At 35.2% G+C, this 24,456-nt stretch overlaps 1 protein-coding gene across 1 annotated transcript in view; it reads right to left on the reverse strand.

The window, feature by feature from the left end:
- Positions 1–24,456, reverse strand: part of LOC129614910 (serine/threonine-protein kinase unc-51) — a 161,776-nt gene that overhangs the window by 83,119 nt on the left and 54,201 nt on the right. The window contains exon 2 of the mRNA XM_055529875.1: positions 19,204–19,380. Within this exon, the coding sequence (XP_055385850.1) occupies positions 19,204–19,380 (177 nt within the window). The remainder of the gene's footprint in view (positions 1–19,203; positions 19,381–24,456) is intronic.

Below are 24,456 nucleotides of genomic sequence, written 5' to 3' on the forward strand. Positions count from 1 at the left end.
ACTTTATATTAATTTTTGCTTTATTTCAAAGACTGTATGTATGCATCATCCTAAATATATGCAATCCTAGAAATAGTTTTGTATATGAATGAAAATAATTTTAATAGTGTGATAGGTATACATACTCGTAGACTGTTACAGAATTTTCACTTGTTGAAGGGAAAAGTGCTACAATACAAACCATTGGTTTGACCCAACTTTATTTGTTACATTATCATTACCATATAAAACCATGAAAATACGCAGGGGCCCAAAACCGCACTGTCACCTCCTAGTGGTTAGCCGCGGTAATGGTGGAGGATAAAGGTGTGATTGAAACGATCAAAGTTACGTTCGTGTCGTGGTCATATCTCGCGGCGAACCTCTTGCTTTGTGAGTCTCAGCTGACGACAGGCGTCCCAAGTCAAGTTGAAACAGCTAGGCCGATGACTGCATGGCTAAGGGGGAGCTTGGTCGTTAATATGCTCTGGATACCAGGCGCCCTCCAGTTTAAACAAGCCTTTCCATAGTATGCCGGGCTTTGCAGAACCAGAGCTTCTCTCGACTGACGCAGAGCAGGAACTCCTTCTCACGCCAGTAGAAGACAAGGCGGCGCCTCCGATGAAGACGGATAATCAGGATCCTCTTGGACCTATTATCCAACAAACTGAAGAGGATCTGAAAAGATTGGACATCAGGGGAAAAAAAACAATATTTCTCTGGTGCATCCAAGCGGCGTATATATCAGGGATGGCATGTCCTCAGAGGAAGCTCGCAAATATGAGAAGGAAAGGCTAGAAAAGCTGAGGGCCTGCTGATCGGATGTTGTGGCCAACTATCCCCAGAAGAGGAAGAGGTCAGAAAGCAACACCCCTGATGCAGGGCCCTCAAAAAAGAAGTCGATTTAGGGCAATGTTGAGGGAAAGGTCCCTGGGAACATTTCTCAAGAAAACCCGAAAATGACTTCTTATCGGGATGCAGTAGCACAGGTCAAGGTGGCCATCACTCATGGGCTGCATCCAGAGGAATGGCTATCCGAAGTCCAGATGGGGAAAATCAAAGAAGCCATTATGGATGAAAATAATAAAGTTGTGGATTTTCATCCACAATTCACTGCAGCGTTGCAAACGGATGGATGGATATCCGTAACGTGCAATAATCAAAACACCAGGGAGTGGATAACCAGTGTCTGCAGGAAGATAAAGCCTTGGGACGGCTGCAACCTCGTGGTACTGGATGGCGACGACATGCCCATACGGCATGTCTGCGTCACCTACGTACCAAAGGACGAGACAACCGTCAGTCTCTCTAGGGACAAATTTCTAAACAGGATAGGGAAGCAAAATCCCAGCCTCAAGATGAGTTCCTGGAGCGTGCTGAGGATGAATAAGGAACAGGGCGGAGACTGCTCCATCACCTTTTCCGTGGATGATTCCGGATTGGAAGATCTACGGACAGCGGAGTTCCGCCTTTTCCTTAACTTCTTCCGTGTTACCGTTCGGGTTAAAGGAAGGAAATCCTCTCAAGGTGCTGGTGGCAGGGCAGGACAAAATTAAAAACCAACGCCCACCGCGACAATGACGAGCACTTCGGGCAAACCAAAAGAGTCAAAACTCATTGGAAAGTCTGAAGTCGCTCCGCTGTCAGAACGGAGATGGATATCGAACTGGCCAGCGAGGCTCTGATGGCGGCTAGTACTAGTGCCTACCATGGGAGCTGCCGCGCTAAGCCGAATGAAGAGCTTTCAAGGCTTAGACTAAAGACCAGAAAGCTATTGAATAAGGCCAAGGCGTCGGGCTCGTGGGAAGAGTGTAAAAACTCACTCACGAAATACAATAGGGAAATTAGGAGAGCGAAGATAATTTCGTGGACGGCGTTCTGCAAGGGTGCTTTCTAAAAAGTATGCTAGCAGGTTAGGCCTAATGGAATGGCCTGATGGCTCGATGACTGAGAACGGAAAGCAGACCCAGACGTTGGAGCTTATGGCGTCAACGCACCTTCCTGATTCGGAGATTCTTCGGAATCACTCAAATGCGGTCATTGAACCTAGGGCATCCTGGCCCAGGAGGGATGACTGGCAACGATCCCGTTTGGTTTTCACTATAGAGAGGATTAGATGAGCTGTTTTCTCTTTCAGGCCCTTCAAATCTCCAGGTGATGACTTGGCATATACTGTGTTTTTGCAGAGGGTTTTCCAACATATCGCTAGAGCACTGTTTGAAACTTTTCGTGCCAGCTGTGCGTGGGGTTACATCCCTCAGGCATGGAGGGTGGCTAAAGTGACGTATATTCCGAAGACGGGTAAGCGACCAAGCAATCACCCAAGGTCTTTCTGTTCAATCAGCCTTACTTCTTTTTCATTGAAAACAATGGAAAAAGTGATTGATAGATTTATACGGGACGATGCACTGGGAATCAATTCCTTGCATGAGTCTCAATACGCCTGTCAGTCGGGAAGATTTACTGTACTCGCTTTGCAGGGTCTGGTGGCGGTCCTTGAAAACTCGCTGGAAGTGCGGGAGGTGACAGTTGGCTACTTCCTTGATATAGAGGGAGCTTTTGACAACACCCCATATCATGTCATATCACGAGGGGTTGATGCAACGACGAGCAGTTGGGTTAATCGGATGCTACAGGATAGGATTATTAAGTCCACCATATCTGACGATACACTCTTCATTTCCGCTGCAAAAGGGTGTTCGCAGGGCGGGGTTCTTTCGGCCCTCCTGTGGTCCATGGTAGTGATGATCTAATCGCTGCTCTCAGGGGCTCCGGGGCACGTATCTGGGGATACGCCGACGATGTGGCCTTCGTCGTACGGGAAAATTTGAAAGCACTATTTCTGATCTTCTACAGCAAAATTTACGTATTATGGAAAGGTGGTGCGAAGGCGTTGGTTTAAATATAAATCCAAGCAAGAGCACTTTGGTCGCCTTCAACAGACGCAGAAGCAGGGATAGATTAACGAGCCCAATTCTGTTTGGTGAACGTATTAGTTACTCTAGGGAGGTGAAGTATCTAGTGGTTACCCTGGATGATCGTCTCTCCTGGAATACCCATATACATAGAGTTATCGAGAGGGCTACGACGGCCTTGTGGACGTGTAGGAGCTTCATCAGTGGGACCCGAAGGATCCCACTGTGGCTATATACGGCCCATCGTCACCTACGCGTCGATTGAATGGTGCCGTAAGGCTCAGCAAGCAGATGTGCGGGCCAAGCTGGAAAAGCTACAGAGGCTGGCCTGCCTGGAAGTTACCGGAGCAATGCGGACAGCTGTCGGATATCTGTCTGTCGCGGTACAACTTCGCCGCAAGTACAGGGTTCTGTTTCCTTATCGATGGACGTGGGATCGGGGTGGCCCGGTACTTGAGTCGGGTTCGAGCGTGTGGTATGCGGACGGATCCAAGACGGAGTCGGGTGTGAGTTTAGGTGTACACGGTGTCCGCCAGGACACACGTATATATGCAACTCTTGACCCGTATTGCACGGTGTTCCAAGCCGAAATACATGCAATAGAGATCTGTCTCAGAATCAATTTAGAAAAGGGGTATAGAAACCGCACCATCTATGTGTTCTCGGACCGCAGGGCTGCACTGCTGGCGCTTCGTCCAGCTCAGGTTACATCCAAGCTGGTTTGGGGCTGCCTTGCTGCACTTGTGGAATTGGCATCGGAGAATAGAGCACGCCATTTGGGTGCCGGGCCACAGTGGCCATGCGGGCAACGAAATTGCCGACCGCAGAAGTGCAGCCGCTGTATTTCTGCGGTCTGCCTTCTTCCGCCGTCGGGGCCAGACTTGCCTGCCTGCTCGCAGCAGAATGCGGCCGTCACTGGAGGGACACGAAAGAGTGCCGTAGTGCGAAGGTATTTCTTTCGGCGTACTCCAGCGGATTCACCGCACGGTGAATGGCTGCGGTGGCTTGGGGGGTTGCTCCTGTCCCACTCGATTCCCTAGAAATCTACATAAAAATACAGATTTTTGTTTCATTTCTGATTACTGCCTCAATAAAGCGAGGTCTTAACACATTTTTATTCTAATATGATTTTTTATCTAAATTTTGTTTTTTATTTTTTTTTATTCATATTAATTTAATATATTATTATTAATATATAATATTATAATATTAATTTAATAGTTAATATTAATATATTTTTCTTTTTATTATTATTGAATCAAAAATCGTAAAAAAAACCATTAACTTACTTCTAATTTTTATAAAACACCTATCCTAATATAACTAACTAAATCTAATGTATAACAGGGCGGTGAAAATTTAAATTTACAAGGGCAATGGAGATGTATGCCTCCATGTAGAGACTGTAACTTTCGTGTTCCTTTTATATTTCAAAAAAAGACCTATAGAATCTATATGGCAAAAATAAAATTTTCACCTTTCTTTTATGTTTTCAGTCTTTTGCACCTACAGTACGTAAAAAGTTTTTTATTCATTTTGATATTTCATTGGAATTCATTTTGACATTTTCAAAACAAAAAATTTTCTTAAAAATAGTTTATGACTTATAAAACTATATACAGTATAATAAACTATATATTAGTTTATAACTTATAAAAATTCAACCGATACAAGAAAGTTTGTAACTTTTCTTATTACAATTTAAAAGAATCCTGTGTTAAATTATAAAGAAAATATTTGATATTTTCAATAATTCAGTACTAATTTAAAGCTCTTATAAAATATGTTCAGCTGAACTGCAAAAATAAGATGTATGATAAAAAAAAAGTACGTTTGAAAATCATGCTGTTGATTCTGCGGCCTGCCACTATTTTTGAAAATTGTGAAATTTAATTTTTATAATTTTGTTGCAAACATTGATTTAGATCAGTAAAAAAGTGTTGAAACCAGACTCCAGCGTGAAAGTTCTGCGGACGTTTACCACATATCCAAAAACCAAACTTATGCATATGCGAAAAATACAAAGTTTCGAAAAGTACTTTATAAATCAAATACTTGTATATATTTCAACTAGTTTAATTTTCTTATATTTGTAAACAGTAAACCAGTTCTAATTAGAATAAATTATTAAAAACCGAATTTGGAAGAAGATTTTTAGATTTTAATAAATGTCAAAATGAATTTAACCTATTTCCTTTTCACTTTTCTGTTGATAAGAAAGTGGAGATTACCAAATCTTGAAAATGTACTCTTGAAATTGTACGGATGGAGGGGGTTGGCATATACTTGTTTTCGAGCTATAGCCTGTTGAAGAAAAAGGTACCAGACTTTTCCTGCACCTAAATAAATTATTATAACTTCGGAACCATACAACATAGAGTTATCATTAGGAGCTTGTCTTACAGATGATTGCTTGTTCTTTGTTTTTTGTCTCACAATTAATTTGATTTGAACCATAGTTTTCGAGATACAGCTTATCAAAATCAGAATTTTTGTTTTTTTTTTTCATTAATATAAACAATGTAAACGTGAAAATATACGTTATAAGTTTCACGTGAAGATCCATAATATAATTTTTGCTTTGAAATTTTTTACGCATGAATGAGTTTAAGTTAAATAAAATTTTCTTAGGTGCATCATATTTTTCCTCAATAACGTTAAAGAATGAGAATAAAAAAAGATAAAAACAACATTATTTTGCGTTATATTTGATAATTTTAATTTTTTATATTCTCTTTGGAAATTCTTAGTAGATAGACCTTTTATTTCAGCTGGTAACTTGTTATATATTTTGATACCTGAATTGTTTAATTAATTTAGTTGATTTAAATTAATTTAAATTGAAGCTTGCCGATGAAGAAGCCATAATGTGACGATATTTTGTTACATGGTGGTTCCAGAGCTCAATTCAATTATTGAAGAATTTATGAGACATTTGCAATTTGAATCATTTATAGCTTCCGAAAACTCATCCATCTATTTATTTCTTTTTAATCTTCCCTAATTGAAAGTTTCAAATTATCCTTGGTGTCTTTGAACTCTATCATCAAGTCGTCTGCATACATGTACGGTTTGCTAAAAAAGCATATATCTATGCGTCAGCAGTAACATGCGAACTCTCATCGAATCAAGAAAGTATAACAACAACAAAAGGAAAGGAAAAGGTCAGAGAGCAACAATCTGGATGTAGAACGCTCAAAGAAGACATCGATGAAGGAACGTTGAGTAAAAAGTCCTGAGGAACATTCTTCAAAAACATCCTAAATTGATTTCTTACCGCATGTCAAGGTGGTCATTGTTCATGCATGGATTGTATCCAATTAACAGACTATCCGAAGTCACGACAGGGAAAATCAAATGCAGCTATCATTGATGAAATAGAAAGAGTAATGAGTTCCCATCTAAAATGCACTGCAGCGTAGCAAAGGTACGTCAGGGATTGGATAACCAGTGTCTGCAGGAGGACACTTTGGGACGGTTGCAATAACGTTGCATTGGTTGACGACAACATACCTAGACAACATGTCTGCGTCACCTACGTGTCAAATGAAGAAATAATCGTCAATCTTTTCAGAGGTAAATTTTTTAGTTCCTGGAGACTGCGGAGGAGTAAAAGACTAAAATATTTTCCCATTTCAGACTTCGGCTTCTAGTATCAGCTGGCTGCAATAGTGAAGATGAAATGCTCATCCTATCTCCTGGCAAACTCTAACCATCTAAACAAGCAGTTAAAGGACCCATTATACATGTGTTGAAGGAGGAACTTTCAACAAATAATAAGAACCTATCATGGGAGCTGTACTGTTAATAGAACCAAGGTGCCAGGTTTATTTAAGAGTATAAACATTCACTCACAGCTTAAATAAAGAGTAAAACTGAGAGGAGTTCATGGAGGGCGTTTTGCAAGGGAATAGATGAGCTTCCCAACAGCGTCAGGCTTTATAGGATACTTTCTAAAAAGTATGCCAACGGGCTGGGCCTAATGGAACGGCCATGAAGACCGGAAGCGCGATCAACCAAGGTTCTTTCGTTCCATTAGTCTTACCTCTTTTCTATTAAGGCGACTGAAAATATGGCTGATAGATACTTTCGGGAGGATGCTGAGGGTTACTCCATTGCATGACTCTCAGTATATGTAAGAGCCAGGAAAGACCATTACATTCGCTCTACGGGTTCTCGAGTCATTGAGAATTCGCTAACTTGACAACAATCCAAATAGAGTCATCTGCGACTCACTGCGCCGAAGTGGAATCGACATACTACAGGATAAGATAATTAAGTTCGTAGGTGGCTGGAGCTGTTGACACTTTATATCACCGCTGTAAAAGGGCACTCACAAGGCGGAGTTCTTTCTTCCCTTCTGTAAGTCACGTATTATAACACGTTAATTTTTGCTTTAAAATTTTTCCGAACAGCTTCAATTTGGTCATCTTTGATATAATTCGTTTATCCTTTCCCCAATTTATTTTCTGTTGAAATTATTTTTTAGTTCACAAAAAAAAGGCCGCCGGGGGATTGCGTAAGAGAGCCAAAGCTTTCTAGGGATAGCGATTCTAGCTTACGTAGTCCCAAGTGTTAGTTATAACCTCCTCGAGGTGGCGGCTGGTCAATACATCCTAGAATGTAGCCAATATAACTAATGCGAAAACAGGAAAAATAAAAATGGATCAAATCAAGAATAACAATAAACTTACGGAACAGGGTTTCGGATGCCCAGAACCGGTACGTGGTGAGAGTGGGATCGTCAGAATGCGACCGCTCTGCACCCATGGTGAAGTCACAGGCTATGGTGCTGGATAATGCTACTGTGGACATAAACGACAAAGGTCATCAAATCAACTCTAATCCTTTTCAGAGAAGCAAAAAGATTGTCAGATCACCTGACTAAACTACTGAGCATAGCAACCAGATTATGGCAGAAAATGAGCTCCTGAAGAAAAAACTAATAGAAATTGAGTCAGTCACTCGTAAAATGCAGGATGAAATTAATATATTAAAAACAGAAAATATGTCTTTAAAATCTCAACTGGATGAAAACAGTAAAAATATAGGACATACAGTTGGTAATATTAAAGCGGCTGTAGCAGATAAATATAATTTAACTGATTCTGATAGCAGCGTGCTTACAGGTTTCGAAACTGATTCGGGAAAAATTACAATGAAAACTAAAAGGCAAGTTAAGAAAAGAAAAGCGAAATTTTCCCCTGAAATCACTTCTGTTGAAAATAAATCTATTGAAGTAGCGACAGATATCCCTAATACTGCTAAAAATACTGCAGTTGAACAAAAACCAAAACAAAATGATGCGCAAGAGGTTAGCGTAAGAAGACCTCCACCAATAAATGTAGTTGGTATAGAAAATTATAAAAAAATTCAAGTTCTGATTGGTGAAATTACGAAAAATTATAAAATTACTTCTTTAAATAATAACGTATGGAAACTCAATACAGAAAACAGCGATGACTATCGTGCCATAGCTAAGAAATTGAACAGCGAAAAAATTGAATGGTTTACATATGAGAATAAACAAGATAGACCAATCAAAGTAATGGCAAGAGGTCTACATTGGTCTTGTGAGAAAGTGGATATTATAACCGACATTAAAAATCGGGGCTATAATATCTTAGACGCTGTAAATATACTTAAAACAGAGAGATCTATCGATGATAAGGGTCAGCAAGTAGTCCACAAACGAAAACTTCCGCTATTTATGCTTACTTTTGATAAGTGCGAAAAAATAGAAGATATATACAAAATTAGAGGTATCCTAAATTTAGTAGTGAAGATCGAGCCAATCAAAAGAACTGGAAAAGAAATACCTCAGTGTAAAAGGTGTCAAGGATTTAACCACACCAAAAGTTTTTGCAGAAAGACGCCAAGATGTGTTAAATGTGGAGGAACTCATCTTACCGCGAATTGTACAACCTCGAGAGATGTTCCTGCTGTGTGTGTCAATTGCAAGGGTAATCATCCAGCTAGCTACAGAGGCTGTGTAATAGCTAAAGAGCTGCAAAAGAAAAGAAACGTTGCTATAAAATCACAAAGAATGGTAATTCAAACTCCTTCCCTCAACCAAAGAAACATTGGTAAATATGAAGTCACTGGGCGACCTCCAAATAGTGGCACTGTTAGTAGTCTAAAACCTACTAATAACGTTGAAACACCAAAGAATAGTGCAATAAGAAACAAATTGACATATGCGCAAGCAGCCAAATTTAGTAATAATGATTGTGATAGTAATAAATTTAATATAAGTTCCATAGACAATACACTAAAGCTAATCCTCACTAGACTTGACGAATTAAAATCGAATGAAAAATTAATCTGTGATAGAATCGAAGTGATAGAAAATAAACTTAACCAAAGAGTAAACAAAAAATGTAATTGACGTAGGATTGATATCCGAAACTCATTTCACCAAAGAAAGCTATATTCACATTAGGGGATATACTCCATACAATGCGGTACATCCTGAAAACAGGGCTAAAGGGGGAGCAAGTATACTTATAAAAAATAGTATTAAACATGATCCTTCACCTAACATTGAGAAGGAATCTATGCAAATTGCATCAGTAATAACCAATATAAACAACAAAAGAGTTAAAGTGTCGGCCATCTACTGTCCACCCAAACATAGCCTGAAAGTTCTGGATTATGAAGATATGCTAAAGTGTCTTCGGAGCTATTTCATAATTGAAGATGATTTTAATGCCAAAAATACCTTCTGGGGCTCCAGAATCATCACCCCCAAAGGCAGAGCATTATACGAGGCTGCAACTCAATTAAAGTGCAACTTCCTATCAAGTAGTAAACCTACTTATTGGCCAGCAGATCCGAATCGTCTTCCAGATCTTATTGACTTTTTTATTACTAAAGGACTATCGGATAATTATGCTCATGTCAGTGAAAGTTTTGATCTCAGCTCGGATCACTCACCAGTTATATTAACAGTAAGTGACACAGTTATTACCAAGATTCAAAGACCTTACCTTTATAATAAATCGACGAACTGGAGCAATGTCCGTGAAAATTTAAGTAATGTTATAAATCTCCAAACATCTTTAAAATCAATTCAAGAGATTGAAAATGAAGCTTACAAATTCATAACACATGTGCAAAATGCGGTCTGGAAAAACACACCTAGCAAGGATAATAATGATGACTCTTTTTTATATCCCATTGAAATTAGAAATTTGATCAGGCAGAAACGAAAGGCTCGAAGAATATGGCAACACTCTCGGGCACCTTCGGATAAACTGAATTTAAACCAGCTGACTAATAAAGTTAAAAAATTATTAAGAGACAGAAAAAACGAAACAATGAAAAATAAACTTAGAAATCTATCGGCTAACAAAGATTCAGACTACTCGCTATGGAAATTGACAAAAAAAATAAAGAATCCAAAGCTTCAAATTCCCCCTCTAAGGAAAGAGGACTCTAGTTGGGTTATTTCAGATAAAGACAAAGCTATTTATTTTGCAGACTACCTAGAAAATATATTTAAACCGCTTCCCCGACAAACAGCAGATGAAAATGCTCGTATCCTGGTAAATTATTATAACCTGGACATCAGGAAAATAACGATGGCAGAACTAATGGAAGAAATAAAAAACTTAAACAATAACAAGTAAAAACGTTTGAGTCGGTATGAACCGATTGAATTATACCCTGCACCTTTCATTGTTGTATAGCAATTACTCAAACCTGTGAAACCATTCTATAGAAACTTCGCGGATATGTCTGATCTATAACTGAACACACAACTACCAAGTTTCGTGAATTTGACTTTATTATTTTTCCAAATATTTAAAATTAGCTTTTGGAGTTGTATGGCAGGTACCTGAACCTGCCAAGCAATTTCACTAAAACTTCGCTAATATATCTGATCTATAATTGGACACACAATTGCCAAGTTTCATGGATCTAACTTTATTACTTTTCCAAATATTTAAAATAAGCTTTTGGACTTGTATGGGAGCCACTCGAACCTGTCAAGCAATTCCACAAAAACTTCAGAAATATCTTTGACCTATAATTGGACACACAACTGCCAAGTTTAATGAATCTGTCTTTATTATTTTTCCAAATATTTAAAATTAGCTTTTGGAGTTGTATGGCAGCTACCCGAACCTGCCAAGCAATTCCGCTAAAACTTCGCAAATATATCTGATCTATAATTGGACAAACAACTGCCAAGTTTCATGAATTTGACTTTATTATTTTTCCAAATATTTAAAATTAGCTTTTGGAGTTGTATGGCAGGTACCCGAACCTGTCAAGCAATTCCACTAAAACTTCGCAGGTATATTTGATCTATAATTGGACACACAACTGCCAAGTTTCATGAATCTAACTTTATTACTTTTCCAAATACTTAAAATAAGCTTTTGGAGTTGTATGGGAGCCACTTGAACCTGTCAAGCAATTCCACCAAAACTTCAGAAATATCTTTGTCCTATAATTGGACACACGACTGCCAAGTTTCATGAATCTGACTTTATTATTTTGCCGAATATAAAAAATTTGCTTTTGGAGTTGTATGGCAGCCACCCGAACCGGTGCAGCTATCTCATTAAAATTTTTAGAGCATATGTAGAATATAATTGGACACATGTATACAAAATTTTATATTTGTACCTTTATTAGTTTTTGAAATAATTAAAATAAACTCTTTGAGTTGTATGGCAGCTACCCGAACCCGTTGTCCGAATTGGTCCAATAACAATAGGGTTCGTCCTTGGCACAAAAGAAGCAACTTGTGAAAGTTTGGTGTCGATTGCATTATTCGTTTTTGAGTTATCGTGCGATCGTACGGACGGACGGACGGACATGTCTAAATCAACGCAGAATTTTACGCTGAGCAAGAATATATATATATGTCCATACCGCAGATGACTCCTTCAAGTAGTTACAAACTCCATACCAAAGTTAATATACCCTTCACGAAGTGCAGGGTATAAAAAGGCGCCTAGGTTTGACCTTATTTCGGCCGTTATTTTGAAAGAGCTACCTATTATTGCGATAAAGAAAATGTTATACTTATTTAATGCGGCGCTAAGATTGAGATATTTTCCTGATATCTTAAAAGTAGCTGAAGTTATAATGGTGCTTAAACCTGGTAAAACTGCTCATGATATCAAATCATACAGACCGATCTCGCTTCTGCCCATAATCTCCAAAGTTCTTGAAAGGCTACTATTGGCTCGCATTTTACCAATTATAAATGAAGCCCATATTATTCCAGACCACCAATTTGGATTCAGAAGCAATCATTCAACAATTGATCAGGTGCATAGGATCACCAATGTTATTGAAAATGCCTTAGAAAGAAAGGAAATTTGTTCTGCTGTGTTTCTAGATGTCGCCCAGGCCTTTGATAAGGTTTGGCACAGGGGTTTACTCTTCAAACTAAATAAAGTGCTACCAAAATCGATATGCACCTTACTAGAGTCATATCTCCATCGAAGAACTTTTAGGATTAAACAAAACGAAGAATATTCTGAGCTGAAAGAAATACATGCAGGTGTACCTCAAGGAAGTGTCCTCGGCCCAGTCCTGTACCTGTTATTCACAATGGACATCCCACAATTTGCTGATACCACCACAGCAACATTTGCAGACGATACAGCCATCTTGGCAGTAGGTAAAACCGTCCATGAAAGTTCGGCAAAAGTTCAATTTACTCTTGACAGGGTAGTAATTTGGATGAAAAAGTGGAGAATCAAGATTAACGAAGATAAATCTATTCATGTAAACTTCACAAACAGGCAAATAAACAATATTAATTTGTTAATAAATCACCAACCAGTTAAAGTTGCAAACGAGGCGAAATACTTGGGCATGACTCTGGACGCGAAGTTACACTGGAAAGCCCATATCAAAAAGAAAAAGGAAGAATTAAATATTAAAATAAGAAAGCTCCATTGGATACTTGGAAGAAGTTCGGAAGTTAATTTATACAACAAATTGTTAATCTACAAACAGATGATTAAACCAATTTGGACGTACGGCATTCAGCTTTGGGGCTGCACCAAAAAAAGCAACTACCAAATTATTCAAACTGTTCAAAATAAAATCCTTCGAACAATAACGAATGCACCTTGGTATGTGAAAAACAGCACATTACACAGAGATTTAAATATAACCACAGTTGAAGAAGAAATAAAAAATTACTCGATCAAACATGATATAAGAATCCACCAACATGAGAATATACAAATCCGCAACATCCTAGAAAATAATGTAGAACGACGTCTCAAAAGAAGAAGGCCTACGGATATATCTTTATTGATATAAGATGAAAATTTAACATAATTGAACCCCTGTCATTGGACACCCCGGTTCACACCCTCAAAACGTGAAATGAAAATTGCTGGATAGGTTTTTAAAAAACTTAGTTGCAATAAAAACAGAGAAATAAAAAAAAAAAAGTTTACAAAAAACTGTTGAAGAACTAGGCCCTTTTTACCTGCTTTATATTTTTTTATTTTTCTTTTCTTTTAAAATATTGATATATGTTTAGTAATAGAGACACATTTAAAACTGCAAACAGATATAAAAAAAATCTGATGTGGTCAGCACATAACCGACCGCATTGTGTATTGTCTAGTTAAATGAAAGTGTTACAGAATATTATAAAAATGTCTGTTAAATACTTCTTTCCAATTTTTAGGACATTAGTAAGCTTATAGTTAACATACTTAGAAAAATGTAAATTTGGCTCTTAGTAGAGTTTCGCTTTGTGCTACCCGAATTCCCTGAAATGCTCGCCAGTTAGTTTCGGTAACAACCAGAACTCAAATATCAAATTTCAAGAAATTCCATCAATTTGTTCTGTGGATATGGTTAAAAATGTAAAATCGGCCCGCAAATCAGTTCTCGAGCCCTGATCTTTCCAAAAAATTTATATGTTCATTGTTTTAACACGAGGAGTTCATATATTAATTTCAATGAAATCGGTTGATTATTTCTCTTTATATACACAAAAATGTATATTTGGCCCGTAGTAAACGTCTAGTTGCCGATGCCTGATTTTTCCAAAAAAATTTACATGTTCATTGTTTTAATACGGGGAATTCATATATTAAATTTTAATGAAATCGGTTGATTATTTCTCTTTATATACACAAAAATGTATATTTGGCCCGTAGTAAACGCCCAGTTGCTGATGCCTGATTTCTTTCAAAAGTTAGGAATTTTTGCGTATGATCGAGCAAAGCTTATATATGAAATTTCAAGTAAATCGGTTGAATATTTTCTTCAAAATGGTGAAAAATGTAAAATCGGCCCGCAAATCCGTTTTCGAGCCCTGATCTTTCCAAAAAATTTATATGTTCATTGTTTTAACACGAGGAGTTCATATATTAAATTTCAATGAAATCGGTTGATTATTTCTCTTTATATACACAAAAATGTATATTTGGCCCGTAGTAAACGTCTAGTTGCCGATGCCTGATTTCTTCCAAAACATACGAATTTTTGCGGACGGTCGAGCTGAGCTTATATATAAAATTTCATGTAAATCGGTTGAATATTTTGTTCAAAATGTTCAAAAATGTAAAACAGGCCCGCTAAAAAGTGCAGTTCCCGAGGCCTGATATATACCAAAAGTTGATCGATCCGTGCCATGGTGGAAACAAACTTACATATAAAATTTCATCAAAATCGGTTCAGTAGAACTTGAGATACACGCGTGCACACACAGACCGACAGACCGACAGACCGACAGACCGACAGACCGACAGGTTGCTAAAAATAGTTTATTTACACTTCCCTACTATGGAAAAGTACGTTCCCACCGAAAACTCGATATGCAAAATTTGTTGCCATCACATAACCTACCTATTGTTTACACAATACGGTCGGTAATAAATGGTTACATAGAATATAAAGCGGCGCATTCTTATAATGAATCAAAAGCTGGTTGCGCTATTTTGATAAGGAATAATATAAAACATAATGAAATAAGTAAAGTAGAAAGAGACGATAGCCAATTTGTTGCTGTGCGAATAGAGTCTTATAAACAAAATTTCGATGTTGGTGTGCTTTACTGTCCTCCGGGACGTGATTTAAAGAGTGGTTCATTCAAAAATCCCATGAATCTTCTTAAAAAAAGGTTTATTCTGGGAGGTGAATATAATGTGAAACATATTAATTGGGGTTTTAGATTAACCTCAACAAGAGGTAGAGAGCGAAGAAAAGCTATTAAAGACATTGGTTGTGACCACCAATTCGCAAGTGATAGAAATAAGATAAGAGATCTGCTAGACTTCTTTACTATCAAGAAAATTTTGAGACAGTTACCAAGAAACAAAACAAACCCTCATGTTGATTAATAAATCCACTGACTGAACTAGTTTAAAAGAAGAGATAGAGAATAAAATAAACTTAAGAATTAAAGTATGAATCCAAGATGATTTGGAGTCTGAGATAAAAAATTTTTAATAAAATCATACAAAGCGTTGCCTGGAATAATACAAAACAATGTGAGTATAAATCCGTGGGTATGACTTACCCAAGAGAAATACTGAAAATGATAAGCGAAAAGAGAAGAGCTAGACGTAGATGGCAAAACTCACGAGATCCGGCAAATAATACTGCACTCAATCGACTCACTCAGAATCTTAAAAAAAAAATAAGAAAAATCAAACAAGATTCATTTGATAATAACATTAAAAATTTGTCAGTCGAACAAGAAAGTAATTATTCCTTATGGATGGCTGCAAAAAATATTAAAAAGCCAATATTACATGTCCCCCCTATTAAGGGAACGGATGGCAAATCGGCAATAGAAAATGAGGATAAGGCTGAAATATTTGCAGATCATCTTAAATAAATTTTTAGGCCAAAAGACATACACTCAAACATAAATATTGCAATGGAAAATGTGAGAACAGAAGACGTTATCGCTCCATTTGCACAAAGAGAAATAGTGGAAGAAATAAAAAGTTTAAAGTCAACCAAAGCACCGGATTATGATTTAATTACCTCTGAGACACTGAAGCAATTACCAAAAAAGGGTATAGTAATTTTGAGTTTTTTAATGAATTCTGCATTTAGGTTAAAATATGTGCCTAATGCTTGAAAGATGACCAAGTCTTATAGACCAATTTCTCCGCTACCAATTTTGTCGAAACTTTTGAAAAGTTATTACTAAAAAGAATAGGACTTTAATTGAGCAGAGCTCATTAATTTCGAACCACCAATTTGAGTTTAGAGCAGAACATTCAACTACTGATACAAATATTATTGAACAAGTCCTAGAGGAAAAGCAAAGTTGTGCAACAATTTTTGCACAAGTAAATTTTACAAATAAAGTTCTTGTAAATCCCCCCACATGTTAATTTAAATTGGGTAAATGTTGCGCAGGAAAATGCGCCAAAATATCTAGGAATGAAACTGGATGTTAAGCTAAAATGGAAAGAACATGTTAAGAAGAAAAAGGCAGAATTAGAACTTAAATAAAAAGAAATGTGTTGGATCCTAGGTCGCAAGTCAAGGTTGCCAATACACAAAAAGATCCTGCTCTATAACCAAATTATTAAACCGGTTTGGTTGTATGGTATCCAGTTGTGGTGATGTGCCAAACAAATACATATCCAGCGAATACAAACGTTCCAGAATAGGGTTTTGCGGAATATAGTGGATGCCCCTTGGTATATGCGAAATGGAAACATACAGCTCGTCTGGAGCAACATATCAGCGTAGAGGCCTCTCGGCTCTTTGTTATATGGGATTCTCCCAGAAGGCTAAAAAGGACTTTGTCTTCTGATTTAGTGCAAAACGCGCTTCACCAAATTGTGGACCGTTGAATCTCTTTCAATCTATGTATATTAAAGAAAATTTGATGGTTGGTCTAAGGAGACTAGAATCAGGTTAAGGTTTTTGTGGTAAAACACATAACTAACTATGGGTTGTCAGGGAATGGCATGTTAGTAGCGTTCATGCTTTCCTTTTTCATTCGATGAAAAAAAAATAAGTAATTATAGCTGACCTTTAATAATTAAAACTTTTACTTTGCATATTTATTGGTTAAAATATATTAGTTACATATGTATACAAAAATGTAACCAATAACAACAAATTATTATCTCTATGCTATAATTTTTGTCAAATTTAAAATATAAGTAAAATTTTTTAAAGTTCTTTAGAAATTTAGACATGGTATGACTTTCGAACATACTTATTTTACCAAACATTCTATTTTTGCAGATTTAAAGTTGCAATTTGCCGGAGATATCTATTAACTTTAAGTTAGCACTAATTATATAAAATACCCTATATTTTCTTTAATAAAATTTAATTTAATAAAAAAATTTTTAGTAAAATTTTCTAATAAAAGGGAATATGCTTAGAGTTAGGTGAATTTACCTTACAAAAATGTTTCATTTTAATATTTGATTTATTTTGATTTTTTTTCCGTAGTTTAACTCAGTATCCTTTTATAGTCAATAAGGAAGGTCTGTATCAATTGAATTTCTATAAATTTTAGGAAATATATTTTTAATAAAATTTCTTTTAAATAAAAATTTTGCCCTTTTGGCTATTTTTGCTTGTAAATGCAGTTTTATCTAATGCTGGAAAATTTACAAAAGTGAAGACAGGAAGTAGTAATTAAGTTAATGGACAAATAAATTAAAAATAAAAATAATCTTTAAACATTATAAGAAAAGAAAAATAAGAAAATCTTTCAAGAAACTTTCACAAATAAATTTAGACGGTGCTATAATATTAAACAGTAAAGTACCTGCTAGCTAAGATAGAAACATTAAAAAAAAACAGAATTAGAAAACAAATATAGAAATAAAAGTGTACAAATAATAAATCCCATATGGACGTAAGGTATTCACTTATGGAGCTGTGGCAAGCAAATGCATGTCGAATACATCCAAAACTAGGTCCTTCGTAATATGATGGGTTCCCGCTAATATGTAAATAATAGTGACATTAAGAGGGATTTACGTGTCTCTGGAGTATGTGATAAAATAAGAAACTTTGACATAACATAGGACGAACATTGAGCAGCGTGCAGGTTATAAAATACTGAGACGAACACGTCATGTCGATTTACCCCAAATTGCTGAAACAACACCACCCTGCCTCTCTTCACAGGAATGCCTACATTACAAAACCGCGATGATCAAAACTAAATTAATTTTAAAACCATATTTGTCTAGTTTCAGGAAGTTATGATAAGTAAGGTATATTTTAGGTCGGGTTAGGGTCCGCCAATATTGATAGATTTGACGAATATTCGGTTCTGCCTATACTTTTAATTCGATGATTATTAACACACGTATGAAAAAAAAATGTTTCTTTCGTGAACACACGGGCATAAAATGGACTTTAACGAGCCGCCTGGAGGATTTGGAATATGCAGATGACACCGCTCTACTGCTCCACACGCTTTCAGACATACAAGCCATGAAAATAAATACAAGAATTCCGAATCAATGCGGCAAACACTATCTCTTTCGTCATAAATACTACAGCTATACAAGATGTCGAACAATTCAATTATCTCGGCAGTATAATATCGTGAACCAAAGGGGTCAAAGAAGACATTGAAAATAAATTAAAACTTGCTAAGGCGCATTTAGCACATTATGGACCATATGAAAGTCTTTACACTTATCCAGAAGCTGAGAATATTCAACACATGTGTGAAGTCGGTCCTGTTATATGGCTCCGAAACATGGCTAGTGAAAAATGAATACACAAATAAAATACAGGTATTCATAAATAGAAGTCTAGGAGTCATCTGCTGTGTTTTCTGGCCGAGGCGAATCAGTGACACAGACCTGTGGGCTTTAATCTACCAAGAACCAATCACAAGGGTTATAAAGAAGAAAAAATGGGGATGGATAGGCCATACATTTGGACGCTCACCTGAAACCATCACAAGAAAGGTATTGGCTAACGTGGCATTGACAGAAGTAAAAAGAATGGCACCTAAAAGACTTTGTTGGAGAAGCTTCGTGGAAGCCCTATGCTCCCAAGGTGAGTAAAGCAGGAACTAAAAAAAAATTTTGAAACTCGACTATATGAATTGCTCCCAAGGTGAGTAAAGCAGGAACTAAAAAAAAATTTTGAAACTCGACTATATGAATTTATTTTTTATTTTTCTAAAATGTCACGAAGAAAATACTATACTATTTATTATAAGTAAACTAAAAAATAAAAAACTAAAACGAAAATACAATGATAATTTTGTATTTTGTAGGAGAAATTGTGATCTGCGGAGCTTAGTGTCTCGTAATTAAATCAAAAATCATATTTAATTTTGCAATTTTTCTTTTACAAAACTTACCTCCATTACTAGATTAACACAGTCTTGAGATTCTTTGCAATCCAACAATGCAACAACATTTTCATGGTGCAGTTCTGTCAATTCTTTCAAAATTTTTATTTCCTTGCCAAGTAAATTTTGCGACTTAATTAGCCCTTTCTTCGTTATACACTTTATTGCAACCGGAAAATTAGATTTCTGAAAAATATAATTATGAAAAAAGTAAATTAAAAGGTGTATCAAAGAAAAGCAACCGCGTAAGTTAAATCACATGGTTGACTGAAATTTTTCTAGTTTTACAATCTTTAAATATTACATTTTTTACCGAATTTACAAAGAATTATACGGTTTTGCAGAAACTGTGCAAAAGCAATTAGTTTTATGGCTTATACTTAATGTATAAATGTATATACGTAAATATATCCCTAAAATTAAAAATTTTAAGAACAATTCATAGACAAACAGTAACATGTCTACAAACTGTTACCCAAAAAAAATTAAAATATCTATATTATATTTTACAAGATTTTTTCAGTTCATGAACAGGTATACATATAATCTAATAAATAACAAAAACAAAAAAATGAAAATAGCAAAAGAGAATACTGGGTAGATACATTACTCAATTGATTATACATACTGTAAAACAAAAACAAAAAATGAAAAGCGAAAAGCGAAAGAGAATAAAAAAAGAGTAATAATATTTTTACCGACCGTATTGTGTAAACAATAGGTAGGTTATGTGATGGCAACAAATTTTGCATATCGAGTTTTCGGTGGGAACGTACTTCTCCATAGTAGGGAAGTGTAATCTATATTATATTTTACAAGATTTTTCCAGTTCATGAACAGGTATACATATAATCTAATAAATAACAAAAACAAAAAAATGAAAATAGCAAAAGAGAATACTGGGGAGATACATTACTCAATTGATTATACATACTGTAAAACAAAAACAAAAAATGAAAAGCGAAAAGCGAAAAGCGAAAGAGAATAAAAAAAGAGTAATAATATTTTTACCGACCGTATTGTGTAAACAATAGGTAGGTTATGTGATGGCAACAAATTTTGCATATCGAGTTTTCGGTGGGAACGTACTTCTCCGTAGTAGGGAAGTGTAAATAAACTATTTTTAGCAACCTGTCGGTCTGCCGGTCTGTCGGTCTGTCCGTCTGTCGGTCTGTCGGTCTGTCGGTCTGTCGGTCTGTGTGTGCACGCGTGTATCTCAAGTTCGGCTGAACCGATTTTGATGAATTTTTATATGTAAGTTTGTTTCCACCATGGCACGGATCGATCAACTTTTGGTATATATCAGGCCTCGGGAACTGCACTTTTTAGCGGGCCTGTTTTACATTTTTGAACATTTTGAAGAAAATATTCAACCGATTTACTTGAAATTTTATATATAAGCTCAGCTCGAACGTCCGCAAAAATTCGTATGTTTTGGAAGAAATCAGGCATCGGCAACTAGACGTTTACCACGGGCCAAATATACATTTTTGTGTATATAAAGAGAAATAATGAACCGATTTCATTGAAATTTAATATATGAACTCCTCGTATTAATACAATGAACATATAAATTTTTTGGAAAGATCAGGGCTCGAAAACGGATTTGCGGGTCGATTTTACATTTTTCACCATTTTGAAGAAAGTATTCAACCGATTTACTTGAAATTTCATATATAAGCTTTGCTCGATCATACGCAAAAATTCCTAACTTTTGGAAGAAATCAGGCATCAGCAACTGGGCGTTTACTACGGGCCAAATATACATTTTTGTGTATATAAAAAGAAAATAATCAACCGATTTCATTGAAATTTAATATATGAATTCCCCGTATTAAAACAATGAACATGTAAATTTTTTGGAAAGATCAGGGCTCGAGAACTGATTTGCGGGCCGATTTTACATTTTTCACCATATCCACAGAACAAATTGATGGAATTTCTTGAAATTTGATATTTGAGTTCTGGTTGTTACCGAAACTAACTGGCGAGCATTTCAGAGAATTCGGGTAGCACAAAGCGAAACTCTCCTAAGAGCCAAATTTACATTTTTCTAAGTATGTTAACTATAAGCTTACTAATGTCCTAAAAATTGGAAAGAAGTATTTAACAGACATTTTTATAAAATTCTGTAACGCTTTCATTTAACTAGACAATACACAATGCGGTCGGTTATGTGCTGACCACATCAGATTTTTTTTGTTTTTTTTGCTTTACTACCATAAACAAAAATAAAAAGCAAAAGGAAGCGAAATATTTTAAATGAGTTAAGTAAGAGTAAAATAATTTTTTGTTGTTGTATTTAACATGGAATGGAATTAAAAAAAATAAAACTAAAAATTGTGAGAGATATAAGAACACGAATAACGTTACGTTACGTACTAAGGCAATTATTCTTCGTGTGCTTGCGAAATTTCAATTGGGTAAGTAGCCAAGCCAGGTCTGTATAAAGAAAAGAAGCATTGATTTTTTATTAATTCACATTCACTTTGGTTTTAAAGTTTAACGTGAAAGGTACTATTTCCAATTGCGGATTCTTTTCTTTTTAAAATATGGATAACAAACAAAACAAACGTAAAGAATATATGAAAGCATATCGTGCAGAAAATTCTAAAAAAATTAAAATTCAAATGCAATCTTATTATGCAGCAAATCGTGAAGCAATTCTTGAACGAAAAAGTCAAAATACAGAAGCGACTTCAACTCGGAAACTAACAGTGACACATATTACATCTTAAAATTTATTAAATTAAAAATATTTCCATTACTTTTATTTATCATTAGTATTCAAACCAATATGATATTTATGCATATACAAGTATATACCTGCATATGTATGCCATAATATGTACAAATTTTTCTAAACTTATTTTAAAATTGATTGCCACAATCCTGTTTTTACAACAGATAATACTGCTTATAAGCAAACCACAGGGGCCCCTAGTTTATAATTTATTTAAGTAACTTAATGTCGATCAAGTTAACCTAGATTAATTTTCAATTTTGGAAATTGTTACTGTAAAAATTGAGCTAACTTACAAAAATATCTTCATAATAAATTGCTACATCCCTCCAAATTCTGCTTTTAATCTATGCCTAGCTATTGATTATATTACTTCTCTTATGAATTCAGCTGATGAAGTATTATTATTTGGAGATTTTAATTTTCCAAATATTTTCTAGATCCCTGATGATGAGGAATGTTACTTAATTCCTAATCAAATAGTAAATGATTTTGAAGCAGTTCTAATTGACAGCTGTAACGCTAATGGCCTTCAACAAATTTCTAATAAACTAAATTATCACAATAAGCAATTGGATTCAGTTCTGACTGGTATAATCTAATCTCTTATGATTGTAGTTTACCTTTAGTCAAAATTGATAACTATCACTCACCAATTTGTTGTTCTTACTTTTATGAAAATAAAACTGAAATTTTGTTGGAAGCAAATTACAAATTTAACTTTTCTAAAACTAACTTTATGGTTTTAAACAATTATTTCCGTTCAATCGACTTTAACTCACTTTTTTCAAACTTAGATCTTGAGCAAATGCTTAGTATTTTTTATCAAACTCTTAATCACGCTGTTAATGAATTTACGCCTACTATACGTGATCGGTGCGTAAATTCTTCCCCACCGTGGTTTGACAAAGATTTGAAAAAATTGAGGAATAAAAAAATAGAGCATGGAATTTGAGAAGAAAATCAGCTTTGATAAAGTGCGTATGTAGCGCACGAAATATATTAGCGAAAAATAAAAGTATTTTATTCCGAATAAAAGGAAGTTTTCTTTTCACACCAATAAAAAAAAAAAAAAAAAAAAAAAAAAAATTATATTTCGGAAAAATTATCAACCATTGAAAAAAAAAATTTTTGAAAGAGCATGGAATTTGTATTTAAAACATAAAAATGGATACAATTATAATAAATTTGCTTATCTCTTTAATATTTACAAGGTTAATCTTCGATCAAAATATGACAATTACCTTACTAATATGGGATATCAAATCAAAAATAATCAAATCTATTTGGAATTTCGTTAATTCAAAAAAAAAAAATGCGATCAATATCCATCTTTTATGAATTATATGGGCGTCTCGTCTAATAACTCATTTGATATAACAAACTTCTTTCGTGAATTTTTTTCCAGCTCTTATGGTAGTAATATTTTTGAAGTTGATTGCAATAATTTTAGTCGTTTACATAACTTTCCAATATTACCGATTTCATCAATAGATTTTTGAATTTCTCGAGTAAAAAAATATTTGGAAATGCTTGAGTTAGATTGTTCTCCAGGGCCTGATAATGTGCCTAAAGTGATAGTTAAAAATTGTTCTCTCTATTTAGCAGGTCCACCATCTATTTTATTTACTCATTCACTTTCTTGTGGTCATTTCCCACAGTCTTGGAAGAAGTCCTTTATTAGACCTGTCCATAAAAAAGGACTTAAAAATGATGTGACCAAATCTTAATGATTTTTAATTTTATTTATGACCAATGTTCACGTCGATTAGTGTCAAATCAGCACGGTTTCGTTAAGAAACGGTCTACTACAAGTAATTTAGTGGATGCGACTTCCTTTTATTTAAATGCCATTGGATCTGGTTTCCAAACAGATGTCATCTACACTTGATTTCCCTTCAAATTTGTTGGATTAAATCCTATTTGTTAGATCGCAAGCACTATATTTTATTCAGATCCTGCACCTCAAATCCGATTGTTGCTAATTCTGGGGTTCCTCAAGTTAGTCATTTAGGTCCTTTATTGTTTATTATAGCGATAAATGATGTTATTTCTATCATTAATCATAGTGAAATTATGATTTACGCTGATGATATGAAAATCTTCAAAATCATTTGCTGCCTTGATGATTGCGTCAAATCGCAAGATGACATCTCCTCTTTTTCGGCTTGGTGCAGCCAAAATAACCTTCCCCTTAATGTTAGTAAATGTGCGATAGTTAGTTATACACGTAAATCTGTTCTGATTTTGGCTGATTCTTGTATAAGTGAGAAGTCAATAAATACAGTCAATTCTTTTCGGGATTTGGGTGTTATATTCGATGACAAATTGACTTTAAGACCTCATTATAATACCGTAATTAATAAAACCAATTCAATGCTGGCTTTTGTAAAGAGATGGGGTAAAGAATTCAATGATCCATACATATTAAAATCTTTGTATATGGCATTGGTTCGCTCCAAACTTGAATATGCCTGTCAAGTTTGGTCACCCCACTACCTATTACATATAAAAAGAAT

This window comes from Condylostylus longicornis, unplaced genomic scaffold (assembly GCF_029603195.1).
Source record: "Condylostylus longicornis isolate FDR11 unplaced genomic scaffold, ASM2960319v2 ptg000126l, whole genome shotgun sequence".
NCBI classification, from domain to species: domain Eukaryota; kingdom Metazoa; phylum Arthropoda; class Insecta; order Diptera; family Dolichopodidae; genus Condylostylus; species Condylostylus longicornis.